The sequence below is a fragment of the Anas acuta genome, chromosome 4, assembly GCF_963932015.1.
Source record: "Anas acuta chromosome 4, bAnaAcu1.1, whole genome shotgun sequence".
In the NCBI taxonomy this organism is placed as follows: Eukaryota; Metazoa; Chordata; class Aves; order Anseriformes; family Anatidae; genus Anas; species Anas acuta.
In genome coordinates this window covers 27,638,134-27,661,011 of record NC_088982.1, presented here as the reverse complement: position 1 = coordinate 27,661,011, position 22,878 = coordinate 27,638,134, and the positions used below count along the sequence as shown (strand labels likewise).

General features: G+C 42.7%; 1 protein-coding gene across 1 annotated transcript in view; it reads left to right on the top strand.

The window, feature by feature from the left end:
* The window catches only part of SCFD2 (sec1 family domain containing 2), a 189,727-nt gene that overhangs the window by 75,995 nt on the left and 90,854 nt on the right, over positions 1-22,878 (top strand). Inside the window, exon 5 of the mRNA XM_068680329.1 lies at positions 8,571-8,820. Coding sequence (XP_068536430.1) covers positions 8,571-8,820 — 250 coding nt within the window. The remainder of the gene's footprint in view (positions 1-8,570; positions 8,821-22,878) is intronic.

The window sequence follows — 22,878 nt, the reverse complement described above, 5'->3', positions numbered from 1 at the left end:
TTTCTGAACCCACGTAAAAGTTTAGCAGCGCAACAACCTCTGGCAAGGAGTTGCACATTTCAGCGAATTGCTTGCAGAACTACCTCCATTCGGACTGGCTTTTGCTGGTTCTTACCAGCCTCATTTATTGCCCCTTAGTTCCTGCATTGGAACAGAGCGAGCAGCCAATCCCTACCTCCCTTCTCAAGTCAACTCAGGATTTTGTAGCCCTTTTATATCCCCTGGGTTATCCTTTTTTCTAGCCTTAAGGTTTCTAGCTGGTGATTCGAGCAGGGTTTCACATTCTTTTCTTTGTCCAGAGCAGCCCTCAAATCTTTTTCAGTAACCATTTTCCAGGGCAGAAACCTCTTCTTCTGCAGACACATTCTGATTCATGATTTGGTTGCACTATATTTTGCTTGATTTATTCCCCATTTATTTGTTTTCCGTCCCTGTGGATTCTTATCCTTCAGTTTGTACTGTCTGAATGCTTTCCCATTGTTCTCTTCAAAGGTGATTTGAGTTTCAACCTCCAGGAATATTTTGTTATCCCCCTGCCCTTTTCTCAGCACTGAACCCCTACCATCTTCTGGCATTTTTCCCACTATTCCAAGACTTACGAAAACAAACAACCCCAAAAACACACACACACACACGACATGCATAGCACCGAGATCTTTCTCTGACGCGTATTTTATACTGACTGGGCACACACTGCTTTTTCATTCTTCTGACACAGTTTTCGCTGTGCTGATTCATGTTTATACTGAATATGTCTGTAGAAGCCATCAGAGCTAAAAGCTTTTGACTGAGTGGGTTGGAAGTTTTCCCTTTTAAATTTTTTGATGAGTCTCTTATGTCAAACATGCAGCGATTCAAGTAAAATTGTCCTTATGCTTAAAGATCTTTCTCTAATAAAATCCAGACTTATTATCATTTTTTTTCAGCATACTGTTGCTGAGCCCCCATGAATCCATTAAATTATCTTAACACAGCTGTAGACTTTGATAATTTCCAACCAGAGACAGAAAAAATGGACTTTATGATGTAATGATACATCGCCAGACAGCATAACTCCCAGGGATGAGGTGATTTCTCTACTGTGGAAGATGAGATATCAATGGGTTTATTAGAAGCTCTGTGATGGCATTTGATTTTCCTCAAAACGCATGTTTAAGTGGTACAATTCTGACACAGTAATCAGCAACGGAGTCTGCCTGTTGTAACACAAGAAAAAAAAAAGGCTGAAGAAGTTGCAAGATTCTTGAAAATGGGAAATTTCTACTGAACACTGGTGGTGTCCAGTAAAGACAGGAGGAAGGTGGAAAGGTAATAAGAGGAAAATTTAATTTTATTGTTCAAAATACAATTTCTTTTTATGTCTTAAGGAGACTTGGCTAAAGAAATATAGTGGAATATGCTTCTTTGGCTATGGTATATAGGTGGAAACCATTTGCTTAGGTCATGATTGTGGTCTAGGGAGTTGTTGGCTGAAAGAACTGTTCTGGGCTTTTCTATTGTTTTGTTTTGTTTTTCAAATCATACGGCTTGAACAGCTTGTTTAAAATATTTTTGGTGTTATCACATACTAGCTGTTAAATGTCAGTGGCATGTTTTTGGAATTACGCAAGACACATGTTAAAAAAATCTCTGACCAGAAGAGCTTGCAAAGCTTTGTAAAAGCTTTATGTTGTAAGTTAATTTGTCTTGCCTTTGACTCATCACTTTGTTTTGGAGCGAATGCTAACATCATCTACAGCTATTCAGCAGGTATAAATTCGCCAAGAACTGCTGATGCCTCTGGTGCTAACTGATAGACACCAAGTAAGAATCTGGCCATATGGCAGGGTACTGAAGAAGTCATCCAAAGAACAGGTGATAATTTATATAATTTTCTTTTATATCTCTTGGCAAACCGAAGCTCCATGTAGGCTTTAAGCCAGCGCTGTTGCATGAGGAAGCAGTCTAGTGCTTGGCCTTCGTGGCTGGTGGAAGTGTGTCTGTGGCCAAGCACTAAACCAGATCAGAGGACTGGCCTGGGCAAAATGTTCTGTTTTCATGCACTGTCACAGAAACACTTCAGCTGACACAAAGGGAAGAGGCTGTTGTGGCGGGCAGAAGACAAGAATGAAAGAGAATTGGGAGACTGTGCGTAGGATAAATGTGAATCCGTGTCTTTGGCAGCGTGGGCCAGGTTAAAAATAGCTTTTGAAGAGCTTACTGGTTTTCTTTTATTTGCTTTTATTTGTTTACATTAGAATTTTAAGACTCTGTCTAATATGACTGCCTGGAAATTGTCTCTGCAGTTTTGAGAACGTAGATCCTGGGGCAGTTCATAGGGTGGGTGGTAAGGGCCGGGAAGGGACAGGAGGTAGAATTGGCTCTGTAGGAGCATTTCTTTAAAGACAGAGAAGTCCTTAAGAATAGTGACAGAGGAGACAAGCCCTTGATGCTTTTTTACTGTTTCCTGTGTTTCTCACTGTTAATTTAGTTCTTATTTTTCTCAACTGTTTTCCTCTTTGTTTGCATTCTTGGTGGATTTTTCTGTCATCTGTTGAGCAAATAGACAGAAGCTGCATTCAAGGAAGATGCAAGTCTCTTGGTATTGACAGGGGCAAGTCTTAAACCTGATTTGGTCCCCAACAAAAGGGAGCGTGATCTTTCTCCCAGTCTTAAATGACTTAGTTTTATTTTTTATGTTTTTACTGGAAGTGGCCTTTACTGGCAGCATCCCACACCTCCGCTCTGAAGCTGCTGAGAGTTCACTGGATGCTTCATCGGCCTTCCTCTAGGGCTGAAGTTTGCTCCTTCACCCTGAAAGGCAAAACTTGATCAGCCCTCCCTTGCTGTAAACATAAGTTTGAGACTAAAATTTTCCTGGCATCCCAACTCACTTCCTGTGAAAAGAAGTGTACAGCCACCGTATACCTCAGTTATCAAAATGATTGTGTCCTCTTCTTAAATAGGCAGCCTAAGTTATTTTATGCTGCATATTTTGACATTGACAGATTGACTTTAAAGATCTTCATTTTTTGTGTTATGTTGTGCGTTGTTTTTTCTTCAGTCATACCCGACAAATATTTAAAGAGAAAGCAGAGGGTACATTTTTATCAAAACCTACTTAAGTCAAGAATTATGATGATTTCTAGAGCTTCCCATGGAAAACTGTAATTTGCATGGGAAGATCATGTGTGCTGATTTATTGTGTCAAATTACCAGTCACCCACTGGCCATTTTATGAAAAACAAATAACTGAAACGATTTTTTTAATGGGAGTAGGGAGCACAGACATCTCATCCATACAGGAATTAGGTGCAGTTGAACCCGAATCTGAGGTGACCGACCTCCTACAACAGCGAGTAACAAACTGCAGCGTCTGAGTTACAGCAGCTGAGTACTGAAGGCAGCAACTCCTTAGCTTGGCAGTGTCTCTGGTGTTTGCTAAGATGATTACTGCTGCAGAGAACTCTTCCCATCAAAGGACCCGAGCTGTTTTTGCATACCCATGTGGTCCTTTGGTGCTGTCACTTTTAACAGCCAGAATATTCACCCAGGGGTCTGCCTTCATGCAGATAGCAGGGAGGCTAATGCTCTGCAAGCCAAAATCCCAACACAAAGTCAAACCCAGGTAAAACATTACAAATCGGGTACACCAACATTAGAAAGCTGCATATCACACAACCCATGAGCCCTGTTTCCTGTCCTAACTTATCAATACAAGCAGCTTTTACTGAATAGGTCAGATATCTACATGAGATCTGAGTGGATCTGCAGGGGCATGAGGTAGGATGGTCTAAGCCTTCCCTGAAGAAGAAGAAAAAAAAGTTGTTTTATGTCTGCTGTACACGTTGCAAAGCTGGAATACGATGCCTCCGGGCCAGCTCCTGCACAGGGCGTTCCAGAAGCACAGGGCAGTAAATGAGCCAAGAGTTTCCACTGATCCTTCTGCTGGTTTTAAATACAGCTGGGTTTGGGGGTTGTTTTTTATTTTTTTCTCAGATAGATTCTTTGCTGTTGTAAGGCCCTGTGGTTCATGTTCCAAAAAAGTCTGTTAACTCGTGTGACCTCTAAAGGAGCTGAAAATGTTTTGCTTCCTAAACTGAAAGCCACTAGAATATTTACATAATGAAGTAGTCTCTGAAGATTTATCTCCTCCAACCTCCTGGATTTTAAAAGAAAATAAATTCTACTTGCTTGAAGTTGATCTTTGCTTTAATTTTTTTAATGATGTGTTGAGGACAGTGGGCTGGCTGGGAAGGGATTACGGTGCCTCAGTTCTCAGTTTTGTCAGGGACACGTGTTAATTCAAGTAAACTCTGACCCTCCTCTTCTCTTCTTCCTCCTCTGTTTTCTGTTGTGTAAAAGATGTCCAGTGATACATACTTCTTTAGATTCATACTCAAAGTAATGCCTTCACAGAAATGCAAAACCGAGTTTATTGCGCTTCCTCTTAATTCCTGTCAATCCTTTAAACAACATTTTAAATGTCAATTTTGAAGAGCAATACCACATTCACTGTTTAAACACTGAAAACTGATTTTTGTGCTTTGTTTGCTATTGTCCCGTCTGCCAAAACTCAGGCCTTTTGCAAAAATCAGCAAACTGACGTCAGTTCATTTACCCTTACGGATAGCAAATTATTACATGGCTTAAGTTATAAAAATAAATAACTAAAGAGGGTGGAGGACAGACATGGAAAACAACAGAAATCTATCTCTGACTCTCCCTGGATTCTGAAGAGTACATGATTATAGCATTAAAACGTCCAAACAATGCAACTGAACAGAAGGCGTTAGAGCTTGGGCCTTAGCTGACTGAATTAGGCGGTGTTAATGTTTTTATACAGCCTTTGGAAAGCTCCAAATTGACCTGTTTCTCTTATTTTTATTGGCTCCCTTGATGATAGACAAATGGGGCTAACCTGAGGCCAACATAACCAGCAGGAAATTTGGGTCATGGGTAGTTACATTTTTAAACCTTGCGCTTTAGGGTTGTTCAATCAGGGTAATTGATTGATGGTTCCACGGTGCAGGGAGCACCTCCATCATCGGAGGTGGCCGGAGAAGGACGATCTGCCAGGGGGTTTTGGTGGAGGCAGATTTCCCAGCTCCCTGCGGAGCGCAGAGAGGTTGCGAGTCCCTTTTTTTTTTTCATGCGTGCTCCAGTCCAAGTAGCCTGTTTGTACAAAATAGCCTATTAAACTTGGCAATTGTATTTGAAGTCCTCTGTAGCACCATTTCCCAAGAGATAAGGAAAAAACATTCCGGAGAAGTTCATACCCCAGAAAGACCCTCTGTGCGCTCTGAAGTTAACGGCTTATTATAGCTCTTTAATTTCTTTTTCTTTCATTTTTCCTTTGAAGATAAGAGGTGGCAATTGTTACTTTAAGTTGTTGAGTTGTAGCCTTCCCCTCAGTAAATCATCCCGAAAGTTTAGACCCAAATCTTTTTTTATCATGTATGTTTGAAAGTTTGCCTGAGATGCTGAACACGTGTGCTTGCCGGAGCTACCAGCTCCTCGAGCAGGAGCTGGAAGTGGGCTGGCTTGTATGACCATGGGCCTGCTCACTGCTCCGTGCATTTGGGTAATTTGGGCAGGCAAAACAGAGAATATCCTTTTCAATAACTTGTCTTTGGTGTTGCAGGAGTTTGCTAAGAGATATCCAGAGATGGGGTGAAGTAGGGGTTTGCATGTTGAGTGGGGAGAGAGGGAACAGATGATGTGCCTGTAGGTGGTGGTCAGTAATACGTGACACAGGGCTTGCCGTTACTTGAAATGTAGATTGATATAGATTGAAGTTTGCTATCTATTCCAGAATAGCTCCAGCTGTAGGTTAATTTTCAGTTCTTGGCATTTTAGGACTGGTTGGCAGGTTGGGCCTTTGTTTGCTGCAAGTGGTTTCCTCAAAGTAGTTGCTTGCTTGTTTTGTCTTTTCACATTTTGGCTTCTGCATGATCTGAAATCGATCACAGGAGCAGACAGCTGAGAACTTGTGTGTCCAAATGCATCATTTTTAATGGAGAGATCAGGTTTGATTAAACTGAGGCAGGGTTATGCTGAAATGGAGGAACCAACAGCCTTGCCATGAGGGTGGCCTGGCTGCCGGCCTGTGCCAGCCCAGCACCAAACGCAGCAGACTGGCTTGCTGGGCAGAGCAGAGCTGGCACTTGCTCTACATGTGACTTAACTCTTCCTTCCCGAACACACACGTGGTGCCAAGCCTCCTGAATTTCTAAATGTTCTTTTTTTGTTCCCAAATGTTTTGACTGCTGGAGCTTTGTAATATACTGCTTCACGTCCAAAGTGGCACTTAGCGTTAGGTTTAGCATGCGGGTTGTTAGAAAATTCTTCTCTAAGGTATGTGTTCGAATGGCATCGTGACATCTGACCACATTAAAGTCCCTAGAAAGGTTGGTCCATGGCAAAACTTGTATCCATGACAGGAACAGGGTGGGTACCAAAGCTAGCAGAAGTGGTGTTTCCTATAGCACCAGCAGCACAAAAAAGGGGTTTTGAGAGCCTAATTCCTGCTTTCTCTATGACTGAATCTGTAAAGGACCAATGTAAGTAAAAAAAATGAGTTTATGAGATGCCTTTTAGTGTTCTGGGTTTGTCAAAGAACAGAGAAAACAAAATAGAGCCGAGGCCAGGAGCCCCTGAAGAATTGCATGGAATATGGCAGGGGACAAAACTTCCCCTTTGTGTGCGCAGGGTTAGGCTCTGAAATCCCTGACCAGCTTAGAGCTGAAGTTCTGTATGCAGTTAAAGCCAATTGCATGATTTTGTTGTTGTATGAACCTGTATTTCTCTCTGTTTGGTTTCGTTTGGTGGTTTGTTTGTGTGGGTTTTCTTGCTTTCAGTGAATCTATTTAAAGTACATGGTATTGGCTGTGGTGCCTGTTTACCGTGACTGGGCTGTTTGAAGTCAGCGCAGTAGCAACCAGGTATAACTGCTTGCTATCTAGACCCTTTGGCTAATAGGACATTCGATATTTCCCTTCATGCTTGAATCAATCCCCACATTTTCATAGGGAGCTGCTTCCTGATCGCAGGGTGAGGGGCAGGGTGCGGAGGGTGGCACTGCAGGAGACCTCTGGGGTCTGCCAGGTCACCGCTGCCCCCTGAGGGCCTAGGAAATGTCAGCATACTGGCAGATTTCCCCTCCTTTTCTCTGCCAGCCTTCATCTCACAAGCACATTACGATGATCTTTGAGCCTCCTGCTCCCCACTTCCACATAACCTTTGCCTTTTTCACCTGACAGCCTGGATGTGCTGTGGGAATGAATCTGACTTACCTACAACGGAGGCTTTTTCGGTGGGAGGGACCCCTGCGACAGCAGCAGAAGCTGGCAAATGTGCTGCAAAGGGGGCAGAGGTGAAGAACATATGCAAGGCAGGTGATCGCTGCCCTGGAGAAAGACAGCTGTCCTTGCTCCTGTTGTAGAGATCCTCTAAGAAGCCATGCCAGTCACTTAAACCACGCACTTCACGGGTGGTTCCCTCTGTTTCTAATTTTCTGGGTCTCTGACCTGAAAGCACAGGGTCAGGTTTGCAGATGTGCCGAGAGCTCCCACTAGCAACTGAAGTCCGTGGGAGCTGGGCTTTGAACTCTGCTCAAGTACAAAGGCCAAGGAAGAGGCCCAAAATGTAGAAGACATGTTTGACCTTGGGCTTTGCCATTTTTATCCATACTGAAAAGAATGATGCTCCAGTTCTCTCATCATGCTGCTACATGGAGAAGATCTAATCATTAACAGCTTTTTAAGTGCTAAGATGCTGCTGTCGGGAGTGCCTAGGAAAAAACTTGCAGGAAACTAATGAATTTATTCATCTGAGCAGCAAATAAGACCAGGGAATATAAGGTGACAAATGAGAATGCAAATATTGATCTGTATTTCATTAAATGAGCACTGCCTACTCTGTATGCTGCATGGGGCAGGAGTTCAGCAGGGGAAAAAAATGTGAATGTGTGGCTAGAGACTTTCCAAAAGTACATGTGAGGACACAGATTGCTACTGCACAGGTGGGCCTAATCCTGGCTAGCTGTTGATGTTGCCTCTATATCAAAGCAACATTCTCTCTTGTGGTTTAAATAACATTTTTTTTTGTGTACAATCCTTGCAATCCTTGAAATATGGGGTAGTTTGAGTCTATGCTGCAGACCAAGCACTAAGGCCCACTTATGTCATCCCCTGCCTTTAGCAGCAGGACCAAGCTTGGTCTGGATGCCTCACGTTGGGTGCTTCTGTGTCTCTTCCTCCGGGTGCTACTGGTCCTTCTAGGCCATATACTCTTGACAGTGGTGATAGCCGATGCTATTTAGGGAGTATACACACAAATCTGGACTTTTTTTGCTGTAAATTCCCCTTGTACTTTCCCAACATCTAAGTCTCTTACACTAGGAATGTTACAGGATGCATCCCTCACCAGTCCTTTCAATGTCCAATTACAGACCTGCCATCTGAGAATTTGTCTGTCCCTTTTTGAACCTGTTCCTTTGGTCTCCAGAACATCCTATGTCAAGTTTTGTACTGCAGCATGTGGTGAGCAATAGGTGCTAACTGATGAGCCCTACACCTTCTCTTTTGCAGAGTATTGGAGAGTCAGAAATGCCCAACGTGCTGAACCAGTTACTGACAATGATCAAGCCTTACAATGAGAGGATGCCAGATGACTATACCTGTGAGGACTTCCTTGTCTTGCTGGTATACATGTATTCTGTCGTTGGAGAAATCAAAGGTGGAAAAGAGCTGGACAAAGCCGAAGAAGAAGTGAAGAAGGCTCTAGCCAAGGCTATTTGTGATGAAGCAGAGCCATCTCCTTTGCTGCAGAAAATAACAGGTAGGATTCTGCTTGTGTGGTGAGAGCCTGGATGGTGATGAACATGGGAACTAGGAGGAGCATATAAAAGCAACTTGACTCGCCTGTGGTGCAGAGGGTATGTGAGTAAGCATGAGGATTTCCTGTAAATTTGTTCCATCTCCCATGTTCACATATGCCAAATGCTGACAGACTGTACTTGAATAGTGCTGAGTCCGATGAAAGCTCTACAGTTTGTCCTTTTTGTTAGAGATTGGCTAAGTTGGTGTGTTTTCTTAAGGTAATCTTTTCCACGGTTTCTTTCATTGATCAGTGTAAAGTTGACCTTGGAAAGTCAAAATTAATTCTGGAAATGTGTTCAGTGAACCACAGTTGTTTTGTGAATACTAGGGTCTGGGCTGTCTGGCATAAAAGAAGAAATGTGTCTAAAACCAACATTGAGCTTTTTGCTGAAACGACATGAATGTTGGCCTTTAAAAATAGCACACTAAGCCTTTTTTTAGGTGAGCACTCAGAGAGTAGGAAAGCCTTGACCTCTTGCTACCAATGTCACATGTGAGAAAAAAATATTGTTAAAAAAGTTCCTTAAAATGAATGAGCTATGGCTCGAGGGTGGCGTATCTGAATGGCGGAAGAGATCTCTCTTCCTGCTGTGGGTTTTCTTAATGTTTACTAACAGTGAACAGGTCATTGACCAGGTCACCTTCAAGATAGGGAGCATACAAATATAAATCAAAATGTTGTAAGGAGCTTAGCATTGAAAGCCTTTGCCAAGAATTTTCCTAAGTGGAGAATCTCAAGGGCAGTAGGATAAAAGTGCTGTTGGTTATTCTGGTATTATTCGCTGTGGATGCTTCTGCTTCGCAGTACAGGTGTTCTCTGACTGGTCTGCTGTTGCTTTGAGTGTAAAATATTTTGTTAGAAGGTTCCTACCATAGAACGGGCATTTCAGCCATATTTGCATTGTGCTGTTATTTTAATCATCTTGCCATGGTGCGTGCAGTCTGTAGCTGTTTGTGCCTGGCAGTTTTTCGTATTTTTTTTTCACTTTTACTCTCCTCATTTTCAATATGTACTGCCCAACTTGGTGTTTCAATTGCAACTTCAGTGGTGTCTTCTACAGGATAAGGTGCAGTCTAGCCCCTCATTTCTAAATCTCCATGTTCATATTATGCCTTTTTTCCTGTGATCCTCAGTGTTTTGAATCACATTTTTTTTCTGTTTGTTGCGCCTAAGTGGGAGAAGATCTGAAATCTCTAAAACTTCTGTCCAATACCAAAAAGAAGCCACATTTCTATGTACATAGAGGCTTCCCTTGTTGTTCTCTTTGGTGGTCTCAGTTTATGTATTTGCAAGCACAGACGGACATCAAAATACACACTGTGTTGTGTTATCTTACATAACCTGTCAATAATTCCATAATTTGATGAACATGCTTTTGTGTTTGATTTGCAATATGCATGTTTCCTGAGTAGAAAAATGATTATCTGGGTTTTCTTACTCACCATCTGTGTAGATGAACAGGTGAATGAATGTTTCAGTGCAAAGTTTCTTTAGTTTATGAAATAAAATTAATCTTCTGTTTTTACACAGTTGATGGACTGTTAGAAGCATAAGGACTGAAGTACAATATTCACCTTCTTATGCTTCTTATAAGTATTTTTTCTGCAATGTGGGATATGGGATTATGAACCTTCAAGTTTATCAAACTTGTGATTTGTGTGAGCTGCTTTGGAAAGTTTCAATGTTGGAGAATAGAAGGGTTATTTCATTGTTTTGAAGTATTTATGGTGAGTTGACTTCAGTCAGCAGCCAAGTACCCACCCAGCCACTCACTCTTCCTCCCCTTACCCCCAAGCAGGATGACATGAGAAGACAGCAGGAACTTGCTGCAAGAAAAAACTTGCAGTTCAAGATAAAGACAGTTCAATAGGTGAAGGAAAAGAAAGGAAAAAGAACAAGTGAAATAAAGGCAGTCACTCACCACCTCCCACAAGCAGACTGATGCCCAGCCAGTTTCAACCTGTGGCCACTTCAGGAGCTAAAACCCTATTGTTGTCTTCTACCCCAATTTTCATTGCTGATCATGACATTATATGGCATAGAGTATATGTTGACCAGCGCAGACTGTGGCAGCTGTGTCCATCCAACTTTTTGCCTTCCCTAGCCTATTGTTGAGGAGGCAGACTGGGGAAAGAGAGAAAGCCTTGACACTATGTGAGCACTTTATAACAATAGCCAAAACATTCATGTGTTATCAATACTGTTTTAACCACAAATACAAAACATGGTACCATGTCTTCACTGCTGCTGTGAAGGCATTTAACTCCATCCCAGCCAGAGCCATTTTAAAATCTTAATGGATGGTTAAAGCCAAGCATGTCATTGTTACACAAGGTTAACTGCATAACACAGAGCCAGGATCCTTGCAACCTTCAATTTCTGTATCTGTGTTTAGCAAAACCACATCTGTGCTTTTTGCACATGTAGATGACAGTATTGCTCCTTGCTGTCATGCCTCTGCCGTTTATCAGCATTCTTTGTTTTTACATCTGATTTAGAATGACAGTTCTTCTGACATGCACATAAAAGAGGAAAAAAGCATATTAAAACTTGTTGTCATGACCGAAAATAAGGATTGTCTTGGGGAGGGAGTTACAAAATGGAATTTCTAGGAATACCCCTTTGGTAGTTTCCAAGCCTTTATTCGTCCAACAGCTTGTTTTCTCAGTAGGAGTGGAATTTGCTGAATTTGTAAATTGCTATGTTTGCTGAACAGATGAATTGAGAAGACTGACCGAGAAAACACGAGCAGCCTTAGACCTTTTTTCACTTAACCTGTGTGTTGCCAGGCCTGTGTTCCCCATCCTGCTCCCCTCTGAATCCTAGGCACCTTGCTTGCTGCTGCAGAGGTAAAGCAAACTGGGTTGGGAGCAGCCCTGAGGAGAAGGACCTGGGGGTGCTGGTTGATGAGAAGCTTGACATGAGCCAGCAGTGTGTGCTTGCAGCCCAGAAAGCCCAACCATATCCTGGGCTGCATCAAAAGAAGCATGGCCAGCAGGCCAAGGGAGGGGATTCTCCCCCTCTGCTCTGCACCTGTGAGACCAATATAAGAAGGACATAGGCATATTAAAAATGAGTTCAGAGGAAGGCCACAAAGATGATCAGATGGCTGGAGCACCTCTTCGATGAAGAAAGGCTGAGAGAGTTGGGTTGTTCAGCCTGGAGAAGAGAAAGCTTCAGGGAGACATTACAGTGGCCTTCCAGAGCCTAAAGGGAGCCTACACGAAAGCTGCTGAGGGGCTCTTTGTCTTTGATAAGACAAGAGGTAGGAGCTTAAAACTGAAAGAGGGTAGGTAGAGATGAGCTCTAAGGAGGAAATACTTTACTATGAGGGTGGTGAGGCCCTGGCACAGGCTGCCCAGAGGAGCTGTGGGTGCCCCATCCCTGGCAGTGCTCAAGGCCAGGCTGGATGGGGCTTTGGGCAGCCTGGGCTGGTGGGAAGTGTCCCTGCCCGTGGCAGGGGGCTGGAACTGAGTGGGCTTTAAGGTCCCTTCCAACCCAAACCATTCTGGGATTCTATGAAATCCAAACTGGGTCTGTGTACTGAGCACCTGCAAGCTTTCTTTCACAGCATAACAGGAGTCCTTAATCTGTAGCAGGGCTGAAAGATGGGGAGTAGATGACAGAACCAGTCTCCCCTTTTGGTACAGTAGCTCAGCGGATATAATGCCAAGACATCATCTGCTTCCAGCAGAACCTGCTGTGAACTGTTCTGTTAGCAGCTAGAAGCTGGCCTACTATCCTGAAGGCAGCCCAGCTCTGCAAGGCAGCAGCAGCCATGGATCTGCATTGGTCTCATGCAGGACATACAGTGTTCTCTCGTTATTTTACTTAGTTAGAAACAAGAGCAAAGCTTTGTTGCTCGTAAATGGCCACAGAAGTGAATTGGGCCAAAATCTATTTCAGTAATTCTTGGAATCTCTCATTCATGATAAGAACAGAGCAAAATGTTCACAGTCTCTATTGTGAGAGTTCCATCAAGATAAATGAGAGGATTAATGTTCAATTGGATGTGTCAGGACAGAAAGCTAAGCCAGTATACTGGGTAGCTGCAAGATATGTGCCTTGGCTCACTCGTCGCCTTCGTGTTCCCAAGTGGGCCTGCAGTTCCTGAGCTCTCCGTACTGCAGTACATCTGCTCATACTGAGTGGCTCAAAGGAAAGCGGAGCTGCAGGTTAAAGTTTCAAGCACTGCTAATGATGTATGATCGGACAGTTTTTGTTGTGGTGACAGATAGCAAAATTCATTTTTGCCTTTAAAAAGGCATTCAAAAGTAATACTATTTAGGCTGCAAAGCCAAGCACTTCAGAGTTGAGAAATGCCAGTAACTCCGTTTCCCATACAACCATTATTTGACTCCTGTGTGCACTGTAGTGCAGTCTTCAATTTCATGATTGCATAGTGTATTTTCTATGAGCAATTGCTGCTTCCACTGTATGGACTGAACACCACGGAGAACCAGAAAAAAAATATAGCTTCAGCTATTCTTACACATGATGAATAAGGACTGTGCAAGTGCTCTCCATGCCTCTCCGTGTGATATTCAGCAAGTACCTTTTGCTGGGTCTCAGCTTGCAGTCTGTGCAGTGGACGGGCACTCTCAGCTTTTTGTGACTCATTTTGGAGCATAAAGAAGAAAAGCATTGTATATGTTTTCAGGTACTAGTGATTACATTTCTTTGAACAGAGAGGACTTTGTGTGCTGCTTCCTCACACACCTTGTGCCTGATGTCTTGGCTTTAGTTTGGACCCAACGCTGCACTAAGACTGCTTTTGGATCCGTGGTCAATTTAAGCTGAGATTAAAAACCATATCACAGCTGTGGCTCCTCACTTCTACATTAGCCTTTGCCTTCCCTTTTCTCTGCAAAGCACATCAGGTGTGCAATTTCAACACATACACATTTATAGTTTCTTTTGTTGCTCACACAGAGCCACTTAAAAATAAAACACAAAACCCCTATAAAGCCATTTCTGTCCATTATTAAGGTTTTGAGGTCATCAGTCAAAATAATAGTTGGGTTTATTTGAGATGTCTTTTATTCATGTTATACTTGTTAAGTACAAACTTACTTATCTTGCCTGCGCCTGTGCCTGTAGGAGATTTCTAGTGATGTGCCTGCCTCACAGAACTGGTGCAAACTCCCCCAAATGTGTCTCATCAGTGCATACAGGGTCGTTTGTACTGTGTCTGTTTTTCTGTGTTACTGTAACTGGATTAGTATTTGCAGCAGTGGAAGAGGAAGGGATTCTCAGAGCTGTTAGCCTGTCCATGTGGCTGGACACACTAGATTTCCCCGAGGTAGCCGAGGCTATTACAGCACTCTGGAGAATACACCACGATGCAGCACTTGCGTAAGTTTATATTGTGAAAGATGCATAAGCACTTGCAATTTCCTGGCTTTTGAGTGTTAGGCTTTTCAACCTCGTCGTTGCCTGAACATATGTTTTCCAAAATATATATAGTACATCAACATTTGCATTTACACCTTAGTTCATTGAAGCACTAAAAAAAAATCTCCTGACTGTTAATTAGCATGAAAATGCAATGTGTGAGTCACCCAGTGAGATTTAGGAATATGACAGTATTTTTGCGTGCTTAATAATATAAAAATCTATTGGTGGTGTTGTGTTTGATGGAACTGTTAAATAATACGTGTTGTGGTAGACTATCTTAATGCCTTGGGTAATAAAACTGAATGTAACAGTTCCAAGATTTCTCATGGGTGTAATTTACCACAGACATATGTTCTTCATCACAGTTTCCAGCAGAATGTTACAAATTGGAGGGGAAACAGAATAGACCAAAACAGAATGGATAATGATGCTTTTCAACAGAATGCTGGATTCGGGGGCATTTTGGGGGGGTCTTTCTGGCAGTTGTTAAAAAAAAAAAAAGTAAAATATCCCCTTTATTTTTTTATCTGAGCTGCTTGTGTAGCTTTGTAAATATCCACGTAGAGCCGTGTGCCGCTCACAACCCGTCCAAAAGCAATGCTAATAGACTGAAACTGTATGTTTTCAGCAGCTCTGCTCCATCTCCTCCATCTGCACGCCTCCACGGGAGCCCTGTGGAGCAGCTGTGGAGAGCTCTGCGGGGCGGCGGGCAGAGCTCCCTCGAGCTGAGCTGTGGCTCTGTGCCGGGAAGTACCAGGTAGCAGCCTGTAAGAAATTATTATTTATATTATATTTAGCCCCAAAATGGACTTCTGGACTTTTTTCCATGTCTTTTCTAAATTCCGCGTGCTAAAATGTGGATGTTGCCTTATTGCATTAGATACATGGTATCTCGGCTGGAGTATGCTGCTTCCATTCACAGGCTACCTGGTGGCATCCTTAACTTACTCCTAGGTCAGGAGTATTTTTCTCGACAGGGACAAACAGTTCCCTCAGAGAACAGAAACCCTCACTGCTGTTTGGCTGTGTTCTTGCTTCACCGCTGTTTTGAAGCAGCAGCTTCCCAAACCCAGTTCTCTAATGGGTAGGTAGCTCTGGACCTATTTCATGCAGTTTGGGGAAATATGAAACTACCATTGTCTGAAACCATCAAATCCAAGGGTGACATCTGCATGATTTCAAATTCTGCACGATTTCAGAATAGCTGCTTTTATCAGGAGTATTTCTGTACCATGAATAAAGTTGCCACAAGTTCAGAGAAAAGCTGGCCCTATCACTGCCTTGCACTGTAGTTTATTTCCACGTAATCCATGAGTTTAGCAACAGAATTGATAAAAAAAAAAAGAAAGTAATGACTTAATGGCAACCTGCAGACAAATCAGAGGAGAATTATTCCAGTATTTCAATGTAGGATAGCTATTGATACTAAGAAATATAACTGGATGTATTTATCTAAAACAAAGCTGCAACCAAATTGTTTCTTGTTATGATTTGGGGAAAAAATAGAAACGTCTAAATTAAAAACCGTCCCTTCTGAGTTTTCAGAGAAATGGAATGCAAGAAAGTCAAAGTTCTTCTGTTCTTTATTTTGAAATTTTAGGAAAGTCTTACGCTGTGCTGTCTTCCAGGCCTTCTCGAGCTCCCATTTTGCCTATTCACGCTCCAAGAACTCCACGTTTGCATCATCTGCGTAGGAAATAGGAGCAGTGTGCTCGCAGTGTTGGCTCCTGTCAGGGCAGTCCTGCCAGCCCAGGGCACCGGGCTGGTGTAAGGACTGCTCCTTGCTTCCAGGCATGTGGGGGAGTCTGGCTGCACATAGGGTTAGCAGATAGGGATCAGTTCTTCACCAGAGCTAACGTTATAAACTAAACTGTTTATGTTAAAAGTTCATAGAGTGGGTTACAGAGGGTGGGGGAATACCTCGACACGTTGAATAGCTAAACATTTTGAATGTCCAGACAAGCTGCTCTCTGAAATACCCATTAGCTCCTGCATGTCGCTGATGCTAAAGAGTCGTGAAGAAGACCCTTCCCAGCAGGTTTGGCCATGGCTGTGTGGTTCAGGTTCTTTCTTTCTGCCATGCTGCCTGTCCCCAGCAGTGGGAAGAGATGGCTTTGCCCCATGCAACCCTCCCAGGCTAGTGTGGAGATGCAGCCAGTTCCAAAATGTGAGTTTTGGAACTGGCCAGTTCCAAAATGTGAGCTCAGGATACCTTTTTTCCTGCTGCCCCAGCTGCTTTTGTAGACACCTAAAACACCCCTCCCTCTGGCTGGCAGTGTGTGTGTGTAAAGCTAAGCATGAGGATGACCTCCTGGTATCTCTGTTATTTTCTTAATGTCTTTTCGCCATGATCCAGTGGAAAGTATTTGTGATGCTCAAGTCCCAGAGGATGGTGAATTGGACTTTGTGGCAGGCTGACTAACATTCGTCCTGCCAGGAGCACCAGAAAAACAGGAGAAAAGCTGTGTGGAGAGGCTGCGTGAGAGAGCTCCTACAGTTTAACCCTGAGATGTTTCCACTGCTTGAATGTTTCAGTCCTTTGCTTCGTGATAACAGAGCAATTGTGGAAAAAATGAGTATCTCGGGATACACAGAGGGATATCTGATTCACTCAACAGTCAAAGAGATTCTCTGCCAAGGACCCTTGAGCTCTCTAAGACCTCTGTGACTTTCTGCTGTGAGCTTTTTCAGGGCTTCTCCCCATTTCTGTTCAAAACCCACAGACATCACGTGGGAGACAAGCAAGCCGTATCAGCTGTTGCAGGCTTCAGGCTTTGCAGTGCTGCCCGGCTGGATTCCTGGGTTATTTCACACCCACAGAATCATCTAGGCTGGAAGAGACCTCCAAGATGACAGAGCCCAATTTCCTGGCAGAGGGCTGGCAGTTCCCTGAACCCCGTGTGCATCGGTGCTCAGGAGCCCTCCCTGCCCCAGGAGACAGGGAGCAGATCCCACAGCTCCCTCCAGTGCTGGAGCGCTCCCCGCGGCACAGGAGGTTCCCAATGAACTGTATGGGAGACAAATTACTTGCGTTAGCATTCCAGACTAATTTATATCTAAACTTACATATGTGTATATTTTGCGTGGCTTTAAAAAAAACAGAATCAGGCGTGTGTTAAAAAGCCGTAGTACTAAAGGTGAGAGAATCAGGCTGCTGGGATATTTTGTTTGGATTTCACAGCGCACGTTAAAATGCAGGCTAGAAGACAATCCCGATGGAAGCTCAGTGGCCCAGCTTTTTTCCTTTTTTTTTTTTTAAAGCTTTCATATGTTGCCTATTTATTTTGTCTTCAGCACCTGGTCTCAGTTGGCTCCAAACAGGATAGTAATTTTCATGGAAGTGTTTATAACATGAAGTCTTTTTTTTCTTTTTTAACATGAGACATATGCCTGCAGCTCTGCAGGCCCCTGACTTGTTGCCAACTTAGCAAGACAGCCAACTGAAACAGGAAACTGATATGGTGCAATTTTCATTAATGATTTATAATATTTTTCAGCATGCAAATCCAATAGCATTTAAAAGATGCTCCTAACATTGAATATCTCTTCACTTTAAGCTTAAAGTGAAAACAGAAGCTGCTTTAGAATTAGGGAACTTTTCAAAAGGTGCTTGTCTGTGTATGTGGCAAAGCAAAATTCCTCTTTTTTTTCCTTCTTTCCTTGCAAGCCACCTCCTTGAAAAAAAAAATGTTTTGGCATATTGTAAAATTATGAGTAAAGTCATGCTGTTTTGCAGAGCACACCCAGCCTGGCAAACCAGACACGGTGAAGTATTAAATAGCTGTCAAATTAAATGAAAAATGGAAAGACAGAAAGAAAGACAGAAAGAAGGAAGGAAGGAAAGAAAGAGAGAGAGAGAAGAAGAAAGAAAGAAGGACAGACTCGTCCATTCCGAGCAATTCCACCCTGTTCTCTTGATTCCTTGAAGCTGCATCCTCTGGCAGAGCACGAGGACGGACAGCATTGCCTCAGCTGGGACAAGGAGCAATAACTTTCAGCTTTAGACATTTGCAGTTGTTTTTGCCAGCTCGCTCGTGGTGATAACTCTCTCGTGCTTTCCATGATATTTTATCAAGGTGAATTCTGTCCTTCGAATTTTGGGCAATCAACCCCCAGGCGAGCAATCTACATGTATTTTAATGATAATGCAGTACGTTGAAACATGGCATTTCAAGAAGCAGTCGAGCCCGCATGTAAAATGGAGTCATAAGGCTGTGTGTTATCACAGTGTGAAGCCAAAGAAATCTCTTGATACAACCCATCCTTTATTTTGCAAAACCATTGCTGTGTTGGTTTTCTTAATATCCGAGCAGCAGACCCAGGAATATAAATATTCTAGAATGGAGCAAATAGTTCAGCAATTTATGAATTTAGACGTGCATCATTTGCCCATGCAGCTCACTAGTCAACATACCCTATTTTTCCCTCAAGCTTTTCTCTCTGGAGGTCTTCTCTTCATTTGATCAGTAGAGTCAGGATAAGTTGCTTTCACATGTACTGTAATTAAGGGTGCTGTACCGCCTCTGTATAAATCAGTGTGAAAGCAACAGTGCTCCTCCTGCTTACAACAGTCCTGAGATCAAGCTTAAGGAACAGATCTCAACAGATACTGTGGGCTATGCAGATTTAAGGGGACAGGCAGGACCAAATACTTTCATTGATCTCTTAACCTTGCTAATACAACTTTCCCATTTCAAAATCTCCCTTAGAGATGTTGTTAGTGCTACGACTGTTTTGTTTTCACTAACATCTAAATGTTGTCACACAATACAGAAGTTCGAAGGCACAGCCTTGTTTAAGTGAGTGCTTTCTCACAAATCTCTTCTTATGTAGCCAAGCCCTTGCCATAAAGCTAAGAGGTAGATCTGTCGTGGTCTTGTATTTCAAATCAACATGGAGAATGTGCTCTCATATTTCCTTTCTCCTTATTTGTTCTTGTTTAGTTTTAAATTTTATAGTAGAATAAATGTCACCTCTGCTGGTTAAAGTTCAGGTCGAGTTACATTTTGCTGTGACCCTTCTGCTCTGTTTTGCAGACGCTGGGACTGTGGTCTGGCAAGGGAGGAAAGTTCGCAGAACATAGCCTAAGGATTTTTTTTTCTTTCTTTCTTGGATATCCTTTTGTCAGGCAAGGAAAGTAATCTTTGTAAGATTGAATTGAGGGAGTTCTGTCAATTAAGAGTTTTGTGTAAATAACAAAGGAATGTTTGTGTCCTACATGATTTTAGAAAGCATTATGCATCACTTAGGCTAGTTTAGAACCAGATGTCTAATTCTGTTTTAATTTCCCACTTTATTCATTAAAATAAACATTATTGTAGAAATACTTGCCTGATGAGAGGTGGCAACAGCCAGTCATAGCCAATTAGACACATTTATTTAATGAAAAACAATACAAATATGTATATGACTTGTGTGGAATTGTGTTAAAGTGAGGAATGCATGGATATAGGCCCTGGACCTGCTGCTTTATTCACGTGTACTTCTTCAGGCTTAGGTTTCTGCTGCTGTGTTTGCGTGTTTGTTACACAGACCCATGTACACCATGTGTACTCATGCAGCCCCAAGATTTTTTTTAAAAAAAATAAAAGGCAGAGGGAAAATTAGAGAATATACAGATATGGCAGAGGCACTCTCATGTTAGCTTGGAGGGGGTTTCGTAGAATGGATGAGGTTGCAAATGACAAAAACCTAATATAATAAACACTTGGAAAGAGCCTTGCTTCTAGTAGCCATGCCTAATAGGTAAGAACAAGGTGGCACAGAAAGGATCTGACTCTTCAGGTCCTTCATCATCTTTCTTCTTCTGCCCCTTTCTGCCATGATCTCCACACTCTCCTCCATATTCCCTGCAAGTCCTGTATGCTAAGCGAGGCAAAAAGCCTCTGGCAGAAGAAATGACGTGGGCTAATCAATTGCATCCATATCTTAATGTTGTCCATGTTGGGGAACCAGAGTTCTGGCATGCGTTAACTGCTGAGTGCTTAATTTCACAAACTCGCTCTTGTTTCTTTGATGCTTTCAAGCTAATATCCCGAGTAAGCAAACAAAACACGTACAAGCTGAAACAACATTTTGACTGTAGAGAACGATATTATTTTACTGGCAAGTTGCAATAACTCGGCTGCACGGCACAGCTTCTGCTGCCTGCCCAAGTGAAGTGCTCAGGGCAATTGCAGGTTGGCTTCCAAGTGGCCCTGCCTCTTCAGCAGGTAAACGTGCCAGGTGGCTTTGACAACACATTTGACTACAAGAGAGTACTGAGGGTCTATGAACAATTGATTGAGATTTTCTGCCTGTATTCCTTTAGCTTCTCTTGTCCCTTCATGCTTACAGCCCTTTTCTCCCCACCATCCATCTCACATTCCTCCCTAGCCACCTTTTTACTTCTACCCCTGTTTCCTTTCCGCTGCCCCAGTTCTTCCCTCATCCTCTCCATCTCCCACATAGATCCAGTCCTCTCTTAGCTTCTCGCTTCATTTATGGTTTTTGTCCACCTCCTCCTAAACTCTTTGCTCTCCCCAGGCTCCCACATGTAGTAAAGGCCAGGTCACAGAGGCTGGATGCTGCTTTATTTCTGTTTGTGATTATTTTATTTGTGCCTTTCTCTTAGCTTCCCAGTCTGTGAATTCTCCTTTCTTCAGAAATGATCTTATATTAAGTCCATCTCCTTCCTTTGGCACTTTGCTTGTCTAAAGAATATTTTACTTCTAGTTAATAGCACCTGGGTTACATTTGGGGTGGTTTCTTCTCATTTCTTCTGTCTTAGGAAGCATTTTTTCTGTGCAGAAAATACACATTTATATGGTATATAGTTCAAGAAGCAAGAATATGTAAAAGAGATAATCTGTACTCGTTTACAGCTGGTTTTATGAGGCGAGAAGTGACAATCTTTGTTATTTTTTCTTCCATTTTCCATCTGCTTCTCCAGCAGGGCTGCGTTCCTGGCAGAGAGATAGGAACTGGGAATGCCTCATGCTGTTTCTTTTGCAGTAAGTGGGGATTTCTGCCCGTTTTGATGCACACATCCCTTCCTTAACCTGCTGCCTCGACGACCTGGGTCTGAGGTGCCCACCTTGCGTGTTGCCTGTACAAATAACTTCCAGTTTCCTACTTGTAACAGTAGAAGGAACCGCGTGGTTTGTTTTCCTTTGTAGCAGCTGTTCGCTTTGCTGGGTTTAATATCTGTTTGACTCTGGATTATTCACTAGCATCTCTTTCCTGGTTTCGAGGAGATAAACCGGGATGAGTCATGGAGCACTTATTCCCAGAGATAGCTTCAGCAATAGAAGAGGGACCGTGAATACTGCAGGCAAAAGTACTTGATATTAGGCATAAACGGTATGAAGGTCACTGGTTTTTGTTGTTTCTCCCCCTCCCTAAGTAGATGAAGTTCTCTCCAAACAGGCTGCAGAAATACCAATTAGCGTGCTTCATTCTGAAATGTAATCAAATTTAAAATGTAAAAAATCCCTCTCGGCTACAGTGCAGTCGGGGCCCCTAATTATGAAAGGCATATGTTCCCCTCCATCTTTCTTCCCTCCGCCCATGTAGATAATCGTCCTTCTAGAATGATTTCTTCTTTGGGAAAATCTTTGTGACGTCCCACTCCCGCTTTGCTCAGAGCGATGCTGTTATCTGCGCATTAGTTTTATGTCGCTGGATTCTCGCAGGATAAGACACGAGATAGTTACCCTGATGGCTTGCTGCTCCGTGTGTCATCTGTGTTGTTGGAATATCTCAAGGCCTGTCAGTCTTCCGCTGGGGATTACATCATTTGGGGGTCTCAGGCGTTCAGAAACAAAAGCATACTTCAGTGGTAAGATATGTATGCCCGGACACTTGGCAGTCTTTCAAGTCTCCAAACTTGACACGGAGTTAATCTTAGAGAAATGTATTTTCTGCTATTCATAGTAACTAAACAATTATTTCCATGCGCTTTTTTTTTTTTCTTTTCTTAATGAAGGGTTTTCTTTACAGCTGGTAATTACATAAAATACATTTCCCTTTTTATTCCCAGCCACTGCAGGATTTATTCGGAGGTGGTGATTTTGGTCTCTGCCTAGCCTTTGAAAATTTTGGCAATGCTGAATTTAAATTAATAATTGTTTCTGTAGCGGTGAGCCTGATCTTGTTTGAAATGTGCCAATTTCTGCATTATTAGCTCACCACTCTTTCTGGGGCAGACCTCTGGGGAGAAAGTTACCTGCACCTGCCCAGCTACCTCATCCCGTATCAAATTAGAACAGCAAATCGCTATCACAAATTGTATCACCCATCACTTAAGCACCAGCTGTGTTGTGAAGGTTTTATAAGGGTTTAATTTTAACACAACTTGCTGCACCGGGGTGGATTTCATCCTAATACAAAGGAGCATAATATAATACACAATACAATATAATACAGAATGTATAAGAATAAAAACAGCTTCAAAGCTGGTACGAGAAGAATGCTAGGAAAACCAGCAATGCAAATTGGATTGAGAATTTGCTGTGTGCAGACTTCATCTAGACCTTGATGTTATTCCTAATATTTTGTTAGCTTGAAAGCACATGTACTGTATTTAACTTGCGCTGAGGAAAACCTGCCTGCCAGCTGGCCACCTGGGCACCCATTTGG